The 20374-nt window shown below is 41.1% G+C and overlaps 1 protein-coding gene across 3 annotated transcripts in view; it reads left to right on the forward strand.

Moving 5' to 3' along the window:
* The window catches only part of nrp2b (neuropilin 2b), a 95311-nt gene that overhangs the window by 25245 nt on the left and 49692 nt on the right, over window positions 1-20374 (forward strand). For all 3 annotated transcript variants that reach the window (XM_079357401.1, XM_079357400.1, XM_079357402.1), the window contains exons 3-7: window positions 1164-1345; window positions 8679-8906; window positions 11264-11419; window positions 11512-11681; window positions 15842-15997. In XM_079357401.1, coding sequence (XP_079213527.1) covers window positions 1164-1345; window positions 8679-8906; window positions 11264-11419; window positions 11512-11681; window positions 15842-15997 — 892 coding nt within the window. The remainder of the gene's footprint in view (window positions 1-1163; window positions 1346-8678; window positions 8907-11263; window positions 11420-11511; window positions 11682-15841; window positions 15998-20374) is intronic.

Below are 20374 nucleotides of genomic sequence, written 5' to 3' on the forward strand. Positions count from 1 at the left end.
TAAAACGTGTAAAATGGGAACTTCTCCGAAAAGACCAAAAGCCCTCAGGCTCAGTTACAAACATTATTGAATTAGACCTGGGCATAGATGTAAACTAGAGTCATTTGTTACGCATTAATCCTGTCCTAGCTTCAAAGGCTGGAGGGTTCATGTGTAGTTCAAAAGATTTTACCATTACATACATTCTCACACTCTGGCTCTCACCCTCTATAACATAAAGCAGAACACCTGTGGGCACATTTTTCTGTCTTATATCGATTTTCTTACCCCATACAAAGCTCATTTGGCTATAATTTCTTTTAAAAGCATTGCACTGCATTGCTTTGAAAAATAATTCCTTGTAATTTGCTTTGAAAGTAACAAGCAGGAAATGAGGTGAATGAGTTGTGTGCGATTGGGAATCAGTCTCTTTTTGAGTTTCTATAATGCAGTGCACATGTGACACCACTGTTTCCCCGTAGGAGCTGAAGGAGAGTACGTCATCTTACATTCACACTTTCCCTTTGTTTCTCTTATAATGTAGTTATTATCCATATAATGGTGTTCTGTAGACCGTGACGCTCACAGCAGTTGGAGTATATAATCACTCCATTACAGTGCAGTGGTAGAGTTTTGAAAAGGTTTCTCTTTTCTGCCTCACGCAGGTGTTTCTTTTTCTCCTCTACCATCTGGGAGCTGCCAATGCTGTATTCATTCGACTTGAAATGACACCCATGCTTCTGCATGTAGTAACTCTGCTTTCTAAAATCCCTTCAGAAAATCATAATTGCTAACAATTAGCTCATTTCTTCTGTTTTCAAGCCAAAATCCAGTGTGATGCATACTAAGATCAAAACACTCACAAAAGGACAAATAGTATTGAAATGAAAGTCAAAGCAGAAGGAAGGATTTTGCAATTTTCTTCTTCCTCAAATTCAAGTCTCCTCTCCGTTCTGTCAGAAAGCCCTTCTTAAGTGCATGACTTCAATGACTGTGCATTGAGCATTGAGCATAGAGGATAATTAGATGCGTAGATGTTGCATTCCACCGAAAATGATGATTGTATTCACTTTGAGTTTCCAATTGCCGCAAATTGCAGAATGGTTATAAAGTAGGGCGCAATTAAGCCAAATGGTGAAACATATGTAGAAGAACAGCTCATTCAGTTTGTTTTTCTTCTGCAGGTATGACTATGTAGAGATCCATGATGGGAACTCAGAGACAGCTGACCTTCTGGGAAAGCACTGCAGCAACATCGCCCCAGCACCCATCATTTCATCAGGACCCTCACTGCACATCAAGTTCGTGTCAGACTACGCCCACCAGGGGGCCGGCTTCTCACTACGCTATGAGATCTACAAAACAGGTAAATTAAAAAAAAAAAAAAAAAAAGCTTTTCTTTCTTTCTTTTGCTTCAGAAAAAAACTCCACATAACAAGAGTGATAATTGCAGGTTGAGTGTTTACGTTTTGCAGAGACAGTTACAAACAAAAACAAACAACATCAACTATACTATACAGTAAACTGTAATCATGAAAGAGGCTGAAATAAATACTGATGCTACAATATCACCAACAAAAGCAAATCCTTTTTCCACATCAAACGTATCGCACAGTTGATCGTTGGTTGTGTGTTCGACATTTAAAATAAAGGTGCATGAGATTAACGTGACGGAGTCACTACTTACACATATACAAGACAAGATCAGCAAGGGGATAAATCATCTTTCTTTGTCTACAGGGGGTGCTAGATCTGACATCAAAGTTCCTCACATGAGCTTTAATCAGTATTGGAAACAAGCAGACAAGATACTTATCAATAGTGTGTACGACTTAAATGAGCTCTTTTCTCTTTTTCCTGACTCTCGTTGATTAAGACTCAAAGAGAAAACGAAAATCAAACAGTATCAAGAACAGAAAACAGTAGACAGGAAGTTGAAAAAAAAGGGAGATAAAATGGTTGACACTATATGCAGTAAATTCTCAGGGTTCTGTATAGTTTAATGGTCAGTGGCTCAAGCCCTGGGACTTCATGATATCTTAATTATGTCACATTGTTCATTGAATTGGAATTGTTTTCTTATTGAAGGGATACACTTCCCAGAGCTTGTATTTGAAAATCAAAGAGTGAGAAGAAGGCCATGACCCCAGTCAATGACCCTCATGCATGGACAGACTTAATAAAAGTGAACAAGATATTTGAGAGATTGCACCTTTATAAATGGGCTATTAGGAGCTTTATTACAAGCTCGTCATAGAGGACTCTACATGCTTCATTAGGTGATCAAGCCTGGTTCATCTCCCTGCTGTCATGGGACACTGTGAGTTAGAGACATGAGACACAGCAGAGGACCCTTGAGAGCCCTTTAGACTGTCCAGGCGAGACATCGTTTGCCTTCATGGCGCTTTGTGTGTGTGTGTGTGTGCCTGACATGGCTCCCCTTCACGCTACCATGGGTCAGCCAAAGCGAGACCAATTGAGATCAAGGGCAAGTGAGACAGAGGGGGGCATAGTGTCGGCCCCACAGCCATCTTGTCCCGTTCCCCCTGAAAGCATTCCGTACATGCTTGCTTAATTGAGTCCTGAGCCCTGTTCCCTTGAGACACGCACACACATTTACACACACACACACAGAGGGCTGAGGTTACTAACACAACACGTGGGCTGTTTCTTGCTCACTGACACCGACCTGTTGGGACTTCTTCTGTGCTCTTGACACAGTCCACCTGATGGACTTAAAAACAACAAGGGTGTCAGTGTTCACACCCAAGCACCCAAGGGAGATTAGGACAGACAAACAGAAAGAAGGAGAGAGAGAGAGAGATTTGTTATCCATTAAATTGATTTTAGCATTTTTCAAAGCAGTTTCATGTTTCGTGTTTGTTTCTATTGTGATCTCTCCTACCAGTTTTTGAATTGCGCTGTAGTGACATGTTTTTTAAAAACAGAGCTTTAAATCTATGACTTCATGAAAGTAAATTTAAATGCTGAATTTTTGTCCCCCAATTTTCTCCTGGTTTTGAGTTTGACAATGGCTTTGAAAGAGGTTTTTGTAAATCAAAGCTTGGTCGCATAGTGAGCATTCATTTTTTTCAACTGAGATCAAAACATGAACAAAGCTAATCTTGCCTTGTTAACAATTGAACATGATCACATCATATCCTAATGAACTCATTGACTTTGTTGTGTTTTCCGTGGCAGAAGTGTGTTATTGTATTGCCAAAATTGTAAAAATCATTGTTTCAAAACGTGTTTAAATATGTGACAATGCTAATCATAAGATATATACTTTTTAAATGAGCATATGTCACCACCAACAGGGATTGTAGTATAAAGAAATAAATGGCAACATGTGGCAGCATAAAAAAGAAACAAGCAGCAGTCTCATACTTTGAGTCTGATGTTTGGTTGAATAACACAATGCTCCTTTTAGTTAAATCGCGACAAACGCAACAACAGATGGTATTATTTTTCTTGGTTGTACAGTTTCTATAGCCAAGTTTATTCAGAAACTTTGAGGACAGCTGTTTTGATTGATAGACTCATTCAATAGCATACAAGACTTCCTTCAGTTTCTGTTGTGTGTGTATATGTGTGTGTATTTGTGTATATTTGTGTGTATATGGGTTCAGCCTTCCCTGGCAATAATGATGGCGCCATTTGGAAGATTCAAGCTGTTGCCATACTGCTAACAAGATCTTGTTATCCTGGAAGGTGCCACCAAATGTGTGGTTGTGGGGGTGACTAAAATTTCTCTGTATGTGTCAATGTGTATTTAATTGTGTGCTAAACATACTGTAGAATATATCCTGAGGGCGAACTGTCTGAATGTGTATCTGTCTGTGCTACCAAGTAAAGCTCTTACAAGAAAGACAAAAAGGATCTTCTTTCCTCTCCTTTTCTTTTCTTTTTTGTAGCCTAGCCTTCACTCTCTAACAACCAAACTCGCTACTAAATGAGGACAAAACAAGAATAGAGGTACTTGTAGAGAAGAGGGTTCAAGAGCAGCGATACTTTAAAATGTCATTTGCATGTTCTCAATGTACTGTAGCTCTTTTTTTGAAAATCTGTTTTAAAGATTGATTCAATCATTGTTTCTTTGCAATTTCTAATAATAATGAAACAGAACAGAACAGACTTTTACAGACAGACACTTCAACTCGTTTTTGAACCTATTTCTTTCTATACCGTGTTGCTAGGGAAAACAACTGCTTTGCCTCTTGATTCCTTCATGCCCTTGACTGAATATTTATGGGGGGTGGGTGTTCTGTAGCAATGAGGTGGTTTGTGTGCGTGTGTGTTGTTGGAAGAGATTGTCCCCCACTCTCTGGGTGTCCTAATTATTCCTCAAGCTGACCCGTCAAAGATTAACAGTGTAATCAGTCTGGAAATGACACACAGAAATGTACTGTATACTGAAACACATACATTGTCTTCTATGGAAAACATCCACCTGAAAGACAAAAGCATCTGTTTTATTTTTCTATATAAATCCCCATTTGCAGAACATACAGTACACATATGCAGCTATCAAATGTAACACATACTGTATTTTGCATTCAAAATCGGCTCACATGTACTAAAGGTTTATGCACGTATGTAAATAAAAAACATACAAATTAAGGCCTTGTTGAAGACAAAGAAGTATAAAAACACAGCATAAAGAAATCAAAACAAACCAACATGCCACACTTGTTTTTGTTTACAGCTCTGTTGCTGTGGATACTGTAGTAAAATCCTAGCCAATACGTGCACAACCGCCAGAATGGGGCGAGCCAATCACAATTCACTGTCTAGGCACTGTGCCCCCAGCTGTTATTGTGACCCAGAACTCACTAGACAGACACACACACACACACACACACACACACACACACACACGCACACACGCAAAGATGTATGAATAGACTGATGCTGCCAGGACCGTTACTCACCAATGCAGGGCAGCTTGTATGTCTGCACGCAAAGTGTAACACTTACACACAACCAAAGATGCAAACACATACACACACTGACCAAAACCTAATGTTCCCCAAAACCCAAATCTCAACCCTAAAATTCATACAGTTTACCTTACGGGGACCAGCTTTTGACCTCAATGAGAAGTGAGCCTCCATGGTGCCCCTGTGTGAACAGATGTGAGGCATACTTACACCTACACATGCACATACACATTCACACACACCTCAGGCAGTGTAATGTGGAAGCTATCGTGACAATCCTTCCAATAACCGCTGTTGTTTACATTCTACCAAATGCTCAAAGGCATTTCCTCTTTGCCTTTGTCCAACTACCCATCAAGTCAGTTTATTACACCGTCCAACCAACCACATTGCTTGCTCCTCCTCCTGATCTGGCTTTCATTGAGGAAAGTGCAACCAGATCCGACTCGCTAAAAAGGAGCAGAGCTAGTGTAACAACAACCTTAAACTTGAAATTCAAATTGTAATTTAGTCTGCAGTTTTAGGGATGAATCTAGATTTGACGGGTGATTTTTCCCTGATAAAGTATTTATTTTATGTTTAAATGAAGCAGTGATGTGACAGACACAAGTGTTTATGATGCCTCAATTTTATAAACATGTCAAACTCTGAAAAAAACCCCTGAACATATTTCCCTGAATTACGTCATCCAAAGAATGCCTGTCTTTCTTTTTTGAGAAAATTGCATTTGCAAAGCTAAGTGTTTATTTTCTTGTAACAGTTTAATTTCATATGTGAGTGCAAGTTTGGTGGAATGTGCAGAGCGATATCCCTGCTGTGATTCAGCAACAGTAGCTGAAATGTCATGGCATAGGAGTTTAGAAACCGTGAGTCTCAAACAAAACAGTGGGATTCTAAACAAACCAAGAGCTAAGCTGTTAAACTGTGTGTGGTCCTGTTGGGTCTGTCGGTGTGTGTGTGTCTTAACTGTCCACTGCACGTGAACTGAATTGTGTGTTTATATGTGTCTGATAATGTTAAGTGGGGAAGGTGAAACTATTAGCCCATTAGCATTAGAGACAGTTAAAATTAAAGTTAATTTCAGTAAGCCGGCTTATCACACACATACATGCAAACACACAAATACACATTTATACAGGAAAAAGAAGCATGATGACAAGATGAATTCAAAGTATTTGCATGCCAGCTTGCCATAGACTGTGCCCTGTCTACCAGGGTTCAGTGATCCATAAACACCAGCGCCAGATCTACCCAGCAACACTGCGTACGCAAACACACATACAAACTAACTCACACACTTCCTCTAACCTTACCCCATGAAACACGTGTTTCTTTTGAACTTATCCAAGTCAGACAGATGGGAAGTGAGTAGAAAAGAATAGGAAATGAGACAGTGGGAGGGAAAGGGGAATAATAGAAGTGTGGAGGATGAAAAGATGCATGGGAAGATGGTAAAGAAAGAACAGCAGGGGAGGATGGCCGAAGAAAGACAAGAGAAGAAAAGGAAAGAGAAATGAATGAGGTTGAAGTTGAATGATGGACAAAAGAGGAGTCCAAAAACCAGACATATGGACATAGATTGGGTACAGAGTGCACTAGATTTAAAAAAAATAATAATAATAAAAGTTGATACGAGAGTAGGCGGACAAAGTGTTGACTGGGTGAGACAGTGTGAGAGGGGACAGTCCGGAAAAGGGAAGATAGCAGAAAGGAGGGCAGAAGTGTTTTTGTGCTGCTCATGAACATGAAGTAATGAGAATGGAATAAAATTGCTGCCGGCAACAGAACTGGTCAGGCGTTCATGCTACACACTCACACACACACACATGCTCATAGTCACGCAGACCAGCGCTATCCAGTGACTGACTCTGCAGGGGGGCCAGACGCAAGGGGAACCCCATGAGAGAGTGTGTGTGTGTGTGTTGGTTGCGTCTGAGGTCAGTGCATGAGGGAGAAGGTCACAATAACAAGCAAATCAGGATTGAAAGTGGGACAGAAAGATAGGCAATCTGTATCACACTATAAATAGATGTTGCTGTGGAAAAAAGTTGTTTTTATGGATTTGCAAAAAACTAGAAAGGATGTTATTTTAATTTATACCATGCGTCAAAGCTATTTGAATCAATCAAATCACACTGCCAAAAAGCTGTATCAGGAAAACATTTTTAAGAAAAAGTGAAAAAGAAAAGACCAAAAAATGTACAAAAAAAGTCTACCAACCAACACCAGACTCTCTCAGTGTACTAAATGATTGAATTTGGACTTATCTTTGTGTAATAACCTGGTTTTGATGGAAACTTTTCATCTCACAAATGCGATTGTTTAAAAAGTGTCAGAATCAACAGCAGGAAACGTCTGAGAACAATATAAGTGACAGACAATGTCAATGCTAAAACCAAAATGAACACTTAGATGCTTTTATAAGAATTACCAAAAGCTGTTGAGAAGCCAAAGAAGATATTTGTTATTTTAAAGTGATATATCAATTTCCTTTACAGATGAAAAATTGGGGCTGATAATGTTCTGATCTTGACAGTTTTTCTTTTTTTTTTTTTACAAACACAACTGTAAGTGTAAATGCACAAACAAACACCTACCATTTACCTACCATGCAAGAAAAACACACTTTTTTAATTATCACACACACACACACACACACACACACACACACACACACGCACGCACACACACACACACACACACACACACACACACACACACACACACACACACACGCACACACACACACACACTCTCTTTCTTAATGTACTATACTCACTTCTCATTTACTCATGCAAGCACCAGGGCACAATAGCAGACACCCAAACAGACTGGAGGGAAATGGGTTACCATAAGAGGCTTAGACAGTGTGAGTGTGGGCGTGTGTGTGTGTGCGCGTGTGTCTGTCTTGGTGTTGGGTCATACATGGCTGGTTGGACTGGAATAATAGTACAGTTGCTTTGATCATATCCACTCTATAACCTTGTGTGTGTGTGTGTGTGTGTGTGTGTGTGTGTGTGTGTGTGTGTGTGTGTGTGTGTGTGTGTGTGTGTGTGTAATAATTACAAAAGCCTCTAAAAACGGTTAGACCATCCAACCATGATACTATAAACAGTGCCAGACTTGATCCTATTTTAGGTCAATCTTACATGTCTTTTAAGTATTATATCTTCCTTTTCCTCTGCCCTTTAAATTCTCGCTCCACTGCATATTTTTTCACATTTATTGTCCTTATTGTAGTTGTCTTTTGTTTCTCCTGAATTCCCTGAGCTCTGTGTAATAACTCAAAGAGGAGGAATAGGATGTGCATATGTATGTTTCTGATCTCAACCCTCAAGTGAATAGGTTACTTTTTACCTCTTGAAAGAATGTGCTTTTTTTGTGAAGGCGATAAACCTGAATATCAATGGATTTGATACGCAGTGCAAAGATTTGTACTCATATCACTCTTGAACTAGGTTTACCTTTGGTTGAGCAACATTTCCTGCATTTTAAGTTTTCAATATGAAGTCAGTTAATCTCACACAGTCAGACTTTTATCTAGCCAGGAAAGCTGAGAAAGCTACATAAGAAATTCTTTAGTTCGCCTGCAGTTTGAAAGCAACATCCTCTTAAACATTACCTCGACGTATTTGCACAAAATGATGTTATTCTTAGTTTAATCCCAGTCTTTGGTGTCTAACACTGTAAAAAATATTCAAAATGCATCTCTTAATGTAAATTTTTCTTCTGTTTTTTTTTTTTTTTCTATCCCAGGATCAGACTGTTCCCGTAACTTCACCAGTCCCACAGGTCTCATCGAATCCCCAGGCTTCCCTGACAAATACCCCCACAACCTGGAGTGCTCCTTCATCATCATAGTGCCCCCCAGCATGGATGTCACCCTCACCTTCCTCACTTTTGACCTGGAGAATGACCCCCTACCAGGAAGCGAGGGGGACTGCAAGTACGATTGGCTGGAAGTGTGGGACGGTCTTCCAGGAGGTGAGACAGCAATCAGATAGATTTGTTTTCTTTACTCCATAATGATCATCTGCAAGTGGTGTTTTGACAAAAGCATTGATAATGATGATCTTAATGGAGGTGTTGAACAATCATTTTACCTCTTCATGAGTCAATACTCTGGGTAAAGTTAAAATGTTGTGCATTCTGCCCTGCCTACATCATTATTGACTGAGGTGGAGTAGCAACTATTTTAGTCACTCTGCGTTGGTAGATGAAAGCTAAGCTTACAGGCGGGATGTTGGCACACATCGTGGAGAAACAACACAAGTATTCAAGGGGAAAATAAAAAAGGAGTAGCTGAGAGGAAGGAGAAAAGAGGGGAGGTGAGAGGAGGAACACTAGAGGGTTAGGATATTTCTGTTCTAGTTGCTCAGGAGGACTGGAAAAGCTTAGAAGGGTGAATCTAAGGCACAGAGACCTTGGATACAGTTTCAAGGGTTGGAAGAGGTAGAAAGCAAAAGAAGAGCGGTGGAAGGGCAGAGAGAAGTCCTCTGCTGCTGGGAAGACTGGAACAAAGGGAGGAGATTTTGGGATGAGTAAATGAAGGTTAGGAGACCTCTGGTCCGCCCTTAAGGAAAAAGACTGGGAAGGATAAAGAAACAGGTTGGTTTGGAGAGAGTTCAGGAAGAAGCACTGGAAGCAGGAAGGGAGGGTCAACTCGGAATTGTATATTTTCTGTGCAATTTCATTCTCTTTTACTTGAGATTTGGATTCACGGGTACTGGATCTTGTTTTTATTGCTACGTCTCTCAACTCACAAGTTGTAGACAGGTAGAAAGACATGGTGGTCAAAGTATTTCATACAGGTTAAATAAAATAATTGGATTAACTTATGAAATTGTTTTAATCAGCTTCTTTTCCTGATAGTACATTACATTACTTTGCTTGCTGTTTGGATGCAAAGAGAATTTCCACAACTGTAACTAAATCACCTACCCTTTAGCTCAAAACAAAGAAGTAAATGAAGACGACTAGACAGAAGATACAACTTTGGTTTGAAAGAAAGAGAGGATGAAAGCGTTCTGCTGTGAGTGATGTGCAAAGAACACAAGGAAGACATCAGGATGAAAGGAAGGGAAGGAAGGTGAAATGAAGTGGGAGGAGGTTGAAAGGGAAGGAACTCTGCAGGATGAGCTTTAGAGTTGAAGGACTTGGATTTGCCCTGTACAGGAGTGTACAGTCCTAAGCAGGAAGGGAGGATGAAGAAAAAGACCTAAGGCACAAACAATGACCATGTATGTTTCTTATGAGGTTAAAGGCTTTTGGCAAGAGGGAGGAGAGATTGAAACGAGAGACCTGGCTTTAAATTATATATTTATTCAAAGGAAGTGCAAATGGAAACAGAGGATAAACAACCAGAGAAAGTAGTAAAATTTAGAGAAACAACAGGTTGCGAAGGAGAATAGGGTTCACGTATTCACATACCAAATTATAAAGAGAAGAGGTTATGGAATTCTGTGTGTGCATGTGTCCACATGTGTTTGCAGGGGTCAAATGTGCTGTGTGTTACTTCTTCAAAATAAATTAATCAAGAAAAATTAAATGCAATAAATATGTTTGACCTCACTTTTAATTTATTAAAAAAAAACCTGTTTATGCCTCTCCTCTCCTGATATTTTCTAATGTCTTCCCTCTCTTTTTCCTCACAACCATCAAGTAAAGAATTATTACTATTATTTGCTCAAGAGCCCTATTTCAAACATCCACCCGGTCCAAAAGCAAAGAAAAAAATCAATAGCCCCGATCGATTGGCAGCTATTTTCTTGTCTTCCTCCTCCTCCTCTCCGGGCTTCCTCATGTGTGTCTGTTAGTGTGAGAGTGGAGTCAGAAAAGAGAAGGATGAGTCTACTATCTGTGCTCCCTGCCCTTCACACAAACACACACACACACACACCCTTGGGCTCTTAATCACACTCATCTGTTTGTGTTGACATATACAAGTTGTGGAATCAGAGAAGAAGACAGTAGAGGAATCACTTAGGTCCTTGGATTTACAAATACACTGTATATATCTATAGAGTGGATAGATGGAGGAGGGAGAGGTGATGACATGAGAGGGTGGAGTGATGAGCAGCTGTCAGTGGAGGAGGGAGTAAAGGATAATGCATGATTGGAAAATACAATAACGTTGGATATAGAGTAACAGATGTGAGGATTATGGGATAAATGTATGTGTTAAAGAATGAGAACTCAGTGTAACATCTTGATACCTGGATGAGTGAGATCCTTGACAGGTCTTGCGTAACTGACAAGCTATAATATTATGGGTCATACAGGTTTATAGAAGGATATTAACAGACTGACGGCTAACACAATAATTATCCTTATATCCAAAGTGGGTCCTCTAATTGGTCGATACTGTGGGACGAGGTTTCCTCCAGAGATCCAATCATCTACCGGGATTCTCGCTCTGTCCTTCCACACTGACATGGCTGTAGCAAAAGACGGCTTCTCAGCTCGGTACAACATGACACACAAGGAAGTCAGTGAAAGTAAGTCAAAGTTTTTTTATTTATTTAAAGAAATTGGAAAATTTGCAACAATCCTGGGTTTAATCTCTTCCTCTCTTCACACCCTCTTGTAGCGTTCCACTGTAGTAATGCTTTTGGTCTGGAGTCGGGTAAGATCACAGACGACCAGATCACAGCGTCGTCAAGTTTCTATGATGAACATTGGCTCCCCAGACAGGCCCGACTCAATTACAATGACAATGGATGGACGCCCAACAAAGACAGCAACAGAGAGTACATACAGGTACAAGTTTGTTCTTAGCTTTAGTATCAGAAATTAGACCTGGGGGAAATCAACGTATGTAGGATTCATCGTTCAAAATGTCTATATCAGGGCCGGGAATTAATGTCACTTGCAACTGTTGGCATGTATCCTAAATCCCTGTGAACAATGAACTAAAATCACACCTATGTGTCTAAATGTAAATTAGATTGACCATGTCTCTTAGAAATAACTTTTACATGCCACACATTTGCAATAACAACTGTATTTCAACAGGAAAGTGTATTGAGCAAATATAATTTGTCTTTCGCTGTTATATATCCAAAGCAGCATTTCAATATCTGCTTGTAGAGCAGGTAAGTCAAAAGCCATTCCTTTTTAAGCTGCTGAAGCACATGGCCATGGTTCAACTCAGAAAACATGCTCTTGAAACGTGTGACACAACCCATTACTACTGATGAACTTAAAACGGTGAACACAGTCTTCCACTAAACTTTGATAAATGGCTTTTGTTGGATATAAACAAGCACAGTGTGAGGATGAAAACCTTTTCTCTGACAGTACTGGACTGCATTTCACTACTTAACTTAACATCCTTTCCCTTTCAATGCTTGTTTTTTATGTGCCTCAGAAAATAAGAGATTTCAGGCACTGGATTTTTTTTTTTCATTATTAATTTCATAACGCAAAACCGCCGTCCTGAAAAAAGATCTTCTTTCACAACTTTACTCCGCCCTAACTAAAAGCAGCCTGCATTCTGATTTTTATAGCATCACTTCTTTTGTGTTGACAACTCTCACATAATAACTCTACCACAGCTATATTTGTGTTGTGTATATATATTTATGTGTGTGGGGGAGAGAAAGTGAGTGAGAGCGAGTGAGTGGGAGGTGTAGTGATATCAAGGTTTAACAGCTACATGCTTGGGTAAGGCATTGTTTCCTGTATTATATCGCAGTGCCAACTTTGTGCCATCCCTGTGCCGAGGCTGAGTTATGAGGCTGTCTGGGTGAGAGGGGAAAGGCAGTGTGAGGTTCATACACAAGCTCAGCCAGAAATGGATCCAAACCAGCCCACGAGGCACTGAACAGAAAGACGCCTTCTGTAAACAACGCATTATCATGTTGGGTGCGAACAACTTGTGCATAGCCTTGTGGAGAGTTCAGTTTTTCTGTATGGTTTGTTAATGGTTTACTTTGTTTTAAAATACAGTAGCATAACTTCAGCTAATGTTAGATGTAATCTCACGCGTTTGTAAAATTTTAAGGGCAAGTTTTGAAAGCCAAAAGCTCATTGCTTAAAGCAGATTACAAACTGCTGCATTCTCAGCTTCCTTGAAAAAAGTCAACCATCCATCCCATGAATATAAATGGTGCATTTTTAATTGTATTTTTTTCCATCCTTTTTCCTGAGATTGGATAGCCAATGATGTGTAGCTTCTATTAAGTGATGACGTATTCACATTTAACAGTAAAGGATCCAGCGAGAGATAAGAACCAGACAAACGACTCATCTGTTATTTTTCAGGAACAAAGATTAAACCACAGACAGCCACAGACAGATGTTGAATGGAAGCAGTAGTTTTGATTGTCTGAGCTCCACTGAGGCCAAAGCGAGGGCCAGCAAAACACAGGAAGGGACTGAGGCCAGGAGGTAGCATGAGGCCAAGGTCTCATCAGTCTCATCAGGCTTCCTTCCTGTCTCACCTCTACCGCAGCTGACTCTCTCTCACTTCCAAAACGAGCTGACATTGAAGAATTTGCCTGATGTGCACAAGTTAAACGACTCTCCATATTTGCATGGATTTTTTTTTTCTGCCGCTCATCTTGGCCTCATCAGCCCGCAGAAAGACCCCGGACTTGGATGTCATCATTTAAGAAACATCAACAAAGTTTTAGCATAAAATTATCTTGACAGTCGGCTGCAAACGAATCCTCTGCTCGCCTTATGCCGTCATGCAGCCTCTATCTGGTCACCGGTGTTCAGTCAGGTGGCTGCGTTCCACAGAGGCTCTCAGCTGTTCCCCTGCGTTAACACCTAGCAGAGAGCAAGGCCCTGTGTGTGTGTCTTTGTGTACATGTTAGAATGTGTTTATGTGTGTGTGCAATTTCAAGCTCCTGTCTTGACAAGCAGCTGTCATAAATGCCAACATGCCTCTCCCTCTTGAATTTGCACCCGGTTCTCTTATAACGGATTGTGTGTGGTGCGTTTTAATATATGAGTGTGTGCGATATGATGTGTGACCCATGCGGCTCAGGCATGTGTGCTTTGCTATGTTAGCTCAAGAGCCACGTGTATAGTTTAAACCTCTCACTTTCTCTGATTTAGCTTATGTTGGTGCATTCTGTTTCTTTCCCTTATTTTCATTCTATTCATTTATTTTCAACTCAGCATGCTTCTCACACACTTAAGCATGAATTACAGCAGCACTCAGCAAGTGACCTAGCACCCTCCGACTACCAAAACTACTTCCACATCTTGGTCAGCACTGAGACATGAACCTGCGACCATCCGATTACCAACCCAAGTCTCTTCTTTCCCTCTCTCTTTTCTCTTCTCTATTTTATATTTCACACTCCTTTTGTTCATTTCTATTCTGATCTGTTCTATTCTGTGTGTCTCTGCTCTGGTCCAGTGAGGTGTGCTGCAGATTGATGATGTGAGCTCCGGTGGCTCCGTTATTCTAACAACTCTGTGATTGATGAGAAGCCTTGGGAAGGCTCACTTAGCATCTCCCTCACTCCCTCTCTCCCTCTCTTCCTCTCTCCCTCTCTCCCTCTCTCCCCCTCTCTCTCCCCCCTAATTCATTTATTCTTCACCTCCTTCTCTTCTTTCTCTCTCTCTCTCTTTTATTCCTGTTCTCCTGACCCTTCCTCTTCTCATTCTTCTCTGTCCTCAGTTCCGGACTATCGATTAGTTGTCTTGGTGGATCTCTGTCAGGCCCTAAGCGTGCAGGGGTGTGTGTGTGTGTGTGTGTGTGTGTGTGTGTGTGTGTGTGTTTTAGTGTGTGTGTTGGAACTAATCTAAAACACCTGTCTCTCTGACAGATAACAAGCGCAGCATTTTACCTCCCTCCGTGTTTTGTACTATACCCCAGTGGGACACACAGCGCTCACACTCTGAAACACACACAACAACTTCTGATTAATCTACAGGTTTCAACAGCTTCAATGGAGAAGAAAAAATGTTATAACTTACAATAAACCTTTTCTCATCGTGCGCTCTTTATTTGTCTGCAGCCTGTTTTTGTCTGAGGCTCTTTTCTCTTCCATACAAGAGGTTATTTTCTAAAGTGGACGCCTGTATCTCCAATCGATATCCCAGTGTAGTGGAGAACATGTAAACTGAGGGCGTAAAATTGGGATATACTAATGTGTGCTGTGTTCTTCACAAGGAACAGTACAAATTACATCTATTAAACTTCTGAACAAATTGAATCATAGAGAATACCTTTTATCTCATTCTGTTATTAACTTTTTCTGCTTGAGTTACTTATTTTAGGCACTGTTGAGCAAAACAAACGTGTGTCTACTTGAGGTACTTTGAAATGAAGGAGTCTGTAGTCTGCATCTATTACACACTGGGATCCATGTTCAATACACCACAGCGAGCAGCATTCAGAACACGTAGCGTAGCATCCACAATCAGGATGGGTTGGTGATTATGGCTATTGTATGGGAGGAAATTAAAATGAGCCCCAGGTCATTACTATTGATCGGCCAGGAGGGAGAGAGGGAGAGGAGAGAGAGGGGGATAAGAGTTGCAGAGGAACGGAGAGCAGGAAAGGATGTTGATACGTTTCGGTGAATATTTGCGTGGTTATGTATTGTTCAAAAAAGCCACAGCAAGAGGGCATTTTTAAAGGTGTATAACTTGGGTTTTTGGTTACAAACTGAGGTTTGATTGGATTCAGCCCTGAAAAGGACAGAAAGCATGTTTAGGACTTTAAAATACGTTTTCTACCCTTTCTATTCTGTTATCAATACTTTGGATTTATATCTTCAATTCAGTTATTTTGATTAAAAAAAAAATCTTCAGTACAGTTGCCTCAGCATTAATCTCTTCTTCTACACCGAGACACACTGATCAGTTTCCGCTTGTTTAATGTAGCATGTTTTCATTATATGCAGATGGTGTTTTGTTCTATACTAATGAGTCTCTGCTCTTCTATTTACCAACAGGTGGACCTACATACTCTGAAGGTGCTAACAGGCATCGCCACTCAAGGTGCCATTTCAAAGGAAACTCAGAAGGCTTACCATGTCACCACCTTCAAGCTGGAGGTCAGCACCAATGGAGAGGACTGGATGATCTACAGGCATGGCAAGAATCATAAGGTAGGCTCAGACTCATGTACAAGCACACACACACACACACACACACACACACACACACACACACACACACACACAGACACACACACTGGTGCCAGGGGTTTGACCGCAAACTAATCAGGGCAACTGGAGAAAGTCTGGATGCTCTTAGGTGACACACTTGCCTCGACATGCACACATATGGAAGAGGCCGAGAAAAGCATGAGACGGAATATATGCAGCAAGAGTTGACCACAAGCCCAGAATTCAACCGGTGTGTCTTCAATTACAGCCATTCCACCGCCGTTCAGTTGGCTTCGTTTAAAGGTTTACGACCAAGCCAGAAACAGCACACGTCTCCAAGCAAAAAAAAGATACCTTACATCACTGAACGCAGCTACGCTCACACCGCTCAGTCTGCTTTTCACATCCCATCTGGTTTCTGTTACTTACTGGTCAGATTTCTGCCTTGTGTCGACCTGCTTGGACAGGTTTTGTGAGCTGCCTCTCTCAGAGGCGTTAAAGCATGATGAATCATCAGTCAGTGGGGTGCAGACTGGGAGTGCTGGGCAGAAATGAAGCAGACAGTGCTGCGGGTCTTTAAAATGGTTGCAACTGCAATTAAAGTGCAGGAGCGTTCCAGTGGTTGTGGCTGTTTTTTCCATCACACTTGTGCTCCCACTGCTCGAGCGCTCACATATGTTTGTCCTGCGGTCAAACGCCACGTCCAACTGTGTGCTATAAACCATCATTCCTTCATTAACCCAATGCATACACACACACTCACATGTCTATGTACACATTATTTTTGCTGTATAAGGGGAAACAGGAGATCCAGTCTTACCATCTGCATGCGGTTCCTCTGTGGATTGCAGATCCCAGAAGGCTTATAGCTGTAGCTAACTCGCAGAGAAGTGATTGATAGATAAAACACATAGGGAGATGTGGAACGAAATGTAGTGAGGGAGAAAAAAGTATAGAATGATAAAAGGAAGACTAGAAAGTGGGTGTAAGCATGTTTTTCATCAGGTTTATAGCTATTAAGCTTGTTTAGAGGTTTTGTTCAAAAGTAACAATATAAGTGGTCGATAAATTGTTCCATTAACATGTGTTAAAAAATGACCCAATAAATCAGTTTAACATTCAATCAGCTGTAATGTCAGTCACTCAGCAATTTTTTGACGACAGCTGGGTATGAAACAACAATAGCCCGATTAATGATGATGTTTTGAGGTTGGAGGTTGGTGTCACCCCCCATATAATCCCCCTTGATTCTCCCATAACCCTGGAAAGCTGCCTCAGAGCTGAGTGCTTAGGGGAGACACAAAGGGGTGTGTGGGTGTGCATGTGGTTGTGAATGTGTGTGTGTTTGAGGAGTAGGAGGAGAGGTTTAGAATAAATCAGCACCAGCTTCTTGTTGAATATCATTCCCTTGTCTTCTAAACACACATGCATGCACCATCTAACACCAACCGGTTAGGGGTCTTTTGAGCATTTTGACCCCCTGGCAGTCAGTCAGTGCGGCAGTCTGATCTTTCTGTGCAGAGCCACGAGAAGCACAAATTGATCTACTATTGTATAATTTCTCAGGAGAGGAAGTAAAAGAACGTTAGAGACATAGACTATAAAAACACAAGAAGTCTCAGTGATGTCACTCATTGGTTTCTGAAGAGAACTATTTAAGCCCGATAATGGGGGTCGCGATATTAGAAATGTTATGGCCACCTAACTTTTGATGGATTTAGAAACTGGCCAAAAGGTTAAGCTGAAGAAGTACTTAAAGGTTAGTGTCCACTTAAGCCATTTTTAGCAGTCTGCATATTTACTATGCTAAGAAACTGCGCCCTTTGCCCCAAAAGTATGGGACCTAATGTGGATTTCTTGCAGCCAGCCTCAAGTGGACGACCAAGAGAAAGCAGTTTTTGCTTTGCACTTCTGCAGTGCCTTTTTTTAATTTAAACAACAGAATGTGCCACTTGGTTATAGCAGAGAGAGTTGAGAAAAGGTCACATAAAGATCAAAAGGTCATGTCAACCTTGAGACCGATGTCTGTCCTTTTAAGCTGAAGTATCTCCGACTTGGATTCCCAACTGTCTCTGTTTGTTTTTGGGATGTAAGTTGGAGTCTGTGTCTGAAAGATATATAAATAACTCAAAAGCAACAGCCAAGAAGATCTTTTGGCAGGGTGTTTTATAGTTTGGGTGTGTAAAATCCCATGTCTGCATTCAGAGGATAATTCGAGGAAATGGTTTAAATAATTGAGAGCAGATCCTGGAGCAGTTTCAAGCATGAAATATTTTACTTTTTTCTACTTTAATGCACATGAAATCTGTAAAGGAACACTGATTTATTGATTTCCTCCAATATATAAGCCTTTCTATACCAAATAAAGGAATACACAGAAGTGGCCTAACTCCCTTCTGTTGAACTTGATGAACCGACATCAAATCATCCGTTTGTCCATGAATCTCGTACCTGACATTTTCATGCACTGAGCCCCTTCACTAGTTCTCAAAATCTCTTCATCCATCTCGTCCTCCCTGCTTGTCCGCATACTCCTCACATCTTCATCCACCTCATCCCTCCATTCTTGCTCTCTTTTCCATCTCTCCTCTCTTGCCTCCCTCAGCACTACATCATTTGTTCTCCCTCCCTCCATATGTTCTGGAGAAAGTCATCATGGTTTGGACAGGCAAGTTTGTGCTGCCTGAACAAATGACTTTCAGCACTTGGCCACAGTTTTTGGTGTGTGTCTGTCTGGGTGACTTATTAAAATAGTGTTTTATGATCAAGAGGCATTAAAGGAGGACCAAAATTAATGGGAGCCACATGAATGAAAAGAAAAACGAAAATGTGAGGATAGCATAACTTTTGCTCTCTCTCTCTTTCTTTCTCTCTCTCTCTCTCTCTCTCTCTCTCTCTCTCTCTCTCTCTCTCTCTCTCTCTCTCTCTCTCGCTCTCTGTCGGTTGTACACAACAGCGTTACGTATTTCTGACTGAAATTGCACACACAAATATAGGCATGTAGTGCATGTTAGCTTCTTTCTCACACCAGTTACTCTTATTAAAACAGCCACTGTGCACACACTCAGACTTTAGATTAAACATCTGGGAGCCAGCCTGTGGAGGCGGAGCTAATGTCACACAGCATCACAATGATTTGTGTGATCTGTAATGTCTGTGATAGTGTCATTAAGGCCCACAGTGAACCAGATGGAACATATGGAATACATGTCAACTTGCAGGAATGTTTTGGGGAGTAGGAGAAGTAATATTCATACAGCATTTGTTCCTGCGTTGTACTGACAGGCTCCCAAATGACAGGTACTGAATCAAGGCATGCACCAGAGAATGTGGGGAAGGAACAAACAGATGGGCAAAGAATAAGACACAGGGACAAAGAATGGTACGCTCCAAATGCTCACTGCAGAGCCTTTTCTCTGTTGGAGAGAAAGTTGTAACTATTTTGTATTTTGAGTTTTCATAGCCTTTTCCCCTTTTTTCCCTTTAATCTTGCCTTACTTTTATGTCTTTTATGTATAAGCCTTTTTTCACGTCAATGCAAACTGATCAAGTGATGTCAGATCATTGTTCTCTTCAACTGAGCTTGCGAGCGGAAGGTTAACCCAATGACACTCTGCAGCGGATCTTAAAATGTTCTGTGATTAAATATACACATTTGGCTGTAGGCCTGGTTATAAGAGCTCAACCATTTGGCGAGAAATGCAGCAATTTTCATTGACCTGGACTTTAGAGATGATTTTGCCTTAGTTTGAGTGTTCCTCTGCAGGGGTCTAAGACCTTTTTGCTGTTAGAGATGTGTTTAAGCTCAATGTGGTACAACTACATTATCTCGCCCTCCTGACTCGCTGCCATTACTCCAGGCCTCAGCCAAGACCAAATCCTCCCATTCCCAATTTAATCTGTGGAAGAGAGAATGGATGAAGAGAGAGGCGTCGAGGACGCTGTCGTGGGTGAAGGAAAGTTGAAAAAGAGGAAGAGAAAGAAATGCAGAAAGAAAACACAAGCAAAAGGTCAACCAGTCAAGAATTGAAGTGATGGACAGTGTAACAGTGAGCTCTGCACAGGGAGGAAGAGAGGTGGAAGCCAAGGAGAAGAGTAAGGTTCATGGTGGAACAAGTGAGCGAAGGAAGGAGGCCAAAGGAGAGGAAAGAAGTGCTCACAGGGGAAACACAGAGCAAAAGAAAGAGGGATAGATGGATGAAGGGATGAGGCAAGGAGGAGAGGAGGAATAATGAGAATAGCAGACAGGGGTGTTGACCACGAATCCCTCCGGAAAGATCAGAGGTCCCAGCAACACAGCCTGGAAGAATGTCAAGAGAGGAGAATTAAATAAATCGGCAGAGTGGTTAGAGGAGGGTGGGATGAGGTGAGGGGAAG

The sequence above is a fragment of the Symphodus melops genome (genome assembly GCF_947650265.1).
Source record: "Symphodus melops genome assembly, chromosome: 12".
Classification (NCBI taxonomy): Eukaryota; Metazoa; Chordata; class Actinopteri; order Labriformes; family Labridae; genus Symphodus; species Symphodus melops.